Source organism: Papaver somniferum, chromosome 11, assembly GCF_003573695.1.
Source record: "Papaver somniferum cultivar HN1 chromosome 11, ASM357369v1, whole genome shotgun sequence".
Classification (NCBI taxonomy): domain Eukaryota; kingdom Viridiplantae; phylum Streptophyta; class Magnoliopsida; order Ranunculales; family Papaveraceae; genus Papaver; species Papaver somniferum.
In genome coordinates, this window is record NC_039368.1 from 67,225,885 (window position 1) to 67,227,095 (window position 1,211).

The 1,211-nt window shown below is 37.8% G+C and overlaps 1 protein-coding gene across 1 annotated transcript in view; it reads left to right on the forward strand.

Annotated features, from left to right (window-relative positions):
* The window catches only part of LOC113324501, a 1,540-nt gene extending 771 nt beyond the window's left edge, over positions 1–769 (forward strand). Inside the window, exons 3-4 of the mRNA XM_026572823.1 lie at positions 157–322; positions 422–769. Coding sequence (XP_026428608.1) covers positions 157–322; positions 422–769 — 514 coding nt within the window. The remainder of the gene's footprint in view (positions 1–156; positions 323–421) is intronic.
* The last annotated feature ends 442 nt before the right edge of the window (positions 770–1,211 follow it).

Genomic DNA, 1,211 nt, shown 5'->3' on the forward strand with positions numbered 1-1,211 from the left:
GGGGGGGGGGGGGGGGAGACGAATTATTAGCAAGTTGGATCGTGCTATTATTAATGAACATTGGTTAAATAAATTTTCGAATTGGCGGTGTAAAGCTCTTCCTAGGGAAGTTTCCGACCATTCGACTCTTATTGGTTATCCTTTTGTTGCTTCTAGGCCAAGACGTGCTCCTTTCAGATTTCAGAAAATGTGGTTTACGCATCCTGATTTTTTGAAAATGGTAGAGACTTCTTGGAATACTCCTGTGTATGGTAATCCAGATTTTATTTTTCCTTTCAAGCTGAAGAGATTAAAGGCAGCTATGAAGTTGTGGAATCAACAGGTGTTTGGTAATGTGAATGCAAGACTCAAACAGGCTTAATTGAAGTTTGAAGTGGCTAGTAGGAATTCGGATGAGGACCCTTTTGACATTTCTAAGCAGAATGAGATGAAGGATGCGCTTGTGGCTGTTCAGGAGGTGCGTATGCAACAACATATTATGTTGAAGCAAAAATCTCGCAACAAATGGATCTTGGAGGGTTCTAGCAATACTTCATATTTCCATAGTACTATTAATACTCGTAGAAGTGTCAATACAATTTCGGAGTTGGTGACAGATGATGGGTCCCTTATCATTGATCCGGACCAATTAAGAGACCATGTTGTTTCTTATTATGAGAATAAATTTAATGGTGTAGATACGCAGATTGAGGATAGTTTGTTTGAGTATGAACATAATTCTATTTCTCTTGAGGAAAGACATATGTTGGATTTTATTCCTTCTTCATAGGAAATTAAGGTGGCGGTGTTTGATTTGGGTGCGGATAGTGCTCCAGGTCCGGATGGTTTCTCAGGGTGTTTTTATAGACATTGTTGGGATTTAATTCATCAAGACCTAGCTAAGGCTATTATTTTTTGCTGGAACAACAAAACTATTCCTAATGGGGCTAATTCTAGTCTCATTCTTTTGCTTGCTAAGGTAAGAGGTGCGAATAGCCTGAAGAAATATAGACCAATTGGTCTAAGTAATTTTTTCTTCAAAATTTTTACCAAAATTTAGCAACCAGACTTGGAAAAGTCTTAGATAATTTGGTTTCGGAGGAACAAGTGGCTTTTATGAAGGGGAGAAATATTCATGAAAATATTAGTTTGGCGTCTGAATTGGTTAATGAGCTGCACATTAAAAGAAAGGATGGCAACTTAGGTCTCAAACTTGATATTTCTCAAGCTTT